Source organism: Frankliniella occidentalis, unplaced genomic scaffold (genome assembly GCF_000697945.3).
Source record: "Frankliniella occidentalis isolate FOCC.00 unplaced genomic scaffold, Focc_3.1 Scaffold76, whole genome shotgun sequence".
NCBI lineage: Eukaryota > Metazoa > Arthropoda > Insecta > Thysanoptera > Thripidae > Frankliniella > Frankliniella occidentalis.
In genome coordinates this window covers 1,136,876-1,139,341 of record NW_026267206.1, presented here as the reverse complement: position 1 = coordinate 1,139,341, position 2,466 = coordinate 1,136,876, and the positions used below count along the sequence as shown (strand labels likewise).

The 2,466-nt window shown below is 52.5% G+C and overlaps 1 protein-coding gene across 1 annotated transcript in view; it reads right to left on the bottom strand.

Moving 5' to 3' along the window:
- The window catches only part of LOC113208336 (probable G-protein coupled receptor 158), a 52,544-nt gene that overhangs the window by 5,898 nt on the left and 44,180 nt on the right, over positions 1-2,466 (bottom strand). The window contains exons 5-8 of the mRNA XM_052268797.1: positions 2,127-2,195; positions 1,636-1,981; positions 1,100-1,356; positions 332-499 (exon numbers count right to left, since the gene is read on the bottom strand). Coding sequence (XP_052124757.1) covers positions 332-499; positions 1,100-1,356; positions 1,636-1,981; positions 2,127-2,195 — 840 coding nt within the window. The remainder of the gene's footprint in view (positions 1-331; positions 500-1,099; positions 1,357-1,635; positions 1,982-2,126; positions 2,196-2,466) is intronic.

The window sequence follows — 2,466 nt, the reverse complement described above, 5'->3', positions numbered from 1 at the left end:
GGGGGGGCAGTTTTCAAAGGATGGGGTGTATTTTTCACGGTACTCCAGCTACTAGAGGGTCAGATTTTGACGGAAATTCAACTTGGATGACATGCTAAAGTTACCCCACCATGAATGTTAATGTCACCCATGAATTTGTCATGGAACCCCAAAAACTCAATTTTTTCATGCTAAATTTCGTACAAAATAAGTAGAATTCAGTCCGAAAAACTACGTAAACTGGGAGTTGGATGTAGGAAGGCGTTGATTTTGAAATGTGTGCCAATTTTATCACGCTGCTTGGATAGCTGCAGAGCAGGACGTTCTCGTCTCGCCCGGCCGCCAAACTCACCCGAATGTCGTCCGGGTTCATGTCCTTGAGGGTGACCTCGGTCACGTCCACGTCGCTCGAGTGGAAGCCGGTGCCCGCCCCGGAGCTGCTGCCGTCCGCGGGCTTGCCCAGGTTGTCCAGCGTGGGGAGCAGGCTCCGGGCGGCGGGCTGCCGCCGCGCCAGCCACAGCTGCAACACGAGGAACCCGCCGTCAGATTCGCCCGGCCCTCAGATTCGCTGTCTAGTTGCTAAACCAACAGCTAATTACGGGATAACTAATTATTTAGCTATGTAGCAGCAGAAAAATTTCTGTGTATACCCCCCTAAAGTAGCCGCGTGGCTGTGTAGCTACATATTTAGCCCCGCTCCAAAAAGTTTTAACGAATGCCTTGAAAGTACGTCCGTTTTTCACTGATTCGTTTAAGAGCACGGCGCCTGCGAGACTCGGGGTAGGCCAGCCCGCAGCACGCGCACGCACCACAGGCAAGATGTTGCCTATCTACCAGGCGTTATGAGAGCCTGCAGCGTCGTCTGAACTTGGCAGATGACGGCGGACGTACTTTCTGGATGATCATTAATAAGCTAAAAGCGAAACACGGGGTAACCAATTAATGAGATATGTAGCTGTTTAATTTATCATTACAGCTAGGTTGTAGCTGATTTTTTGGTAAATAGCTAAATAATAAGTTATTTCGTAGTTTGCCACAGGCTTTGGTTCTACTGCTACTCTATTTCTTCCCGTGCAGAGAAAGGGCCCCGGCCGCGAACCCATGAGCACCCCGTCCTTACCACGGGGATGAAGACGAGCCCGAGGACGATGGTGACGGACATCTGCTCGCGGATGAAGTAGAAGACGAGGACGGTGGTGGGGGACAGGTTGGCCGTCCGGGTGGCGACGCGCACCGCCTGGCCCACGTAGAGCGCCGTGCTGGCGATGAGCTCGACGAAGAGCGCCGCGCACAGGAACGCGCGCTCGTTGAACTGCGTCCGGAACGACCGCGACACCCACGCCAGGTGGATGCCGACGAACAGGCTCACCAGCTCCGCTGCAAAGATTAAAACAACGGTTAGCTATGTGTAGCTAAAACAATAGCTAAATGAGGGATTACTAATTATTTAGATAGCTGAAAATGTAGGCATGTTTGGCCGCATAGCGAAATTTTTACCTATACTTAGCTAACTTTTAGGTACGTAGCTAATATTTTTTAGCTACTTTTAAATTTGTAGCTTTCAAGCTTTTTGGCTACATTGCTAAATTTTTAGCTTCGCAGCTTTTAGGTAGTTGGTTAGCTAGTTAGCTAATTTATCTAATGAGAGGTACGTACCCGCCTGGGTGACCCAATCCCACCAGAACACCTTGCAGTGCGGGTAGACCATGCCGTCGTCCGTGGTCACGGTGTCGAGCAGCTGGAAGCCCTCGTTGTAGAAGTGTAGCGAGGCGGCGGTGAGCGCGGCCAGGTACGCGAACACGGCCAGCACCATGGCGCCCAGGTGGCGCAGCAGGTCCCGGTCCTTGAGCACCCAGCGGTGCGCCTTGCGCGTCCGGAACTCCACCAGGATGCGGTAGAGCTTGAGGATGATGGAGCCGTAGCAGACGACAAAGCCCATCTCGCGGCACCACGGCTCCAGAAGGCACATCCATAGGCTGGGCTCCACGAAGCGCAGCACCACCTGCAATAAAGCGGTAAAAAAGAAAATTGTGTTAAAACCCACAAAAAAAGGAACAACATTATGTGTTGAAAAAATGTTGGAAGTCAAGTTGAAAACAAAAATATTAAAAACAAAGTGGTGACAACTGGTGGTGTGTCGCACTTACCGCGGTCTGCATCAGCAAGGCGCCGAGTAGCAGTGTCTCCAGCATCATCCACATACTGGAGGCCACGACCTGGGGAGGGAAAGGAAAGATGTACGTCAGAGTCTTTTGGCAGCGGAACACCCCGCCGGGAGCGGAAGCGGCGGCAGACAACCGTGTATGAACGCGGTGTGAAGACGGCGAAGACCCCCTCTCCCTGCCTCTCCATCTCCCTCTCCGCCAAGCTATTAGTCTCAAGCTCATTCGGAGCTCACATGCTGCACTCCAATTACCAGAAGCGACTTTACTGCTACCCCCTCCTCCCCACACCCCCTCGCATTCACTCTTCTTGTTCTCGTCCCTC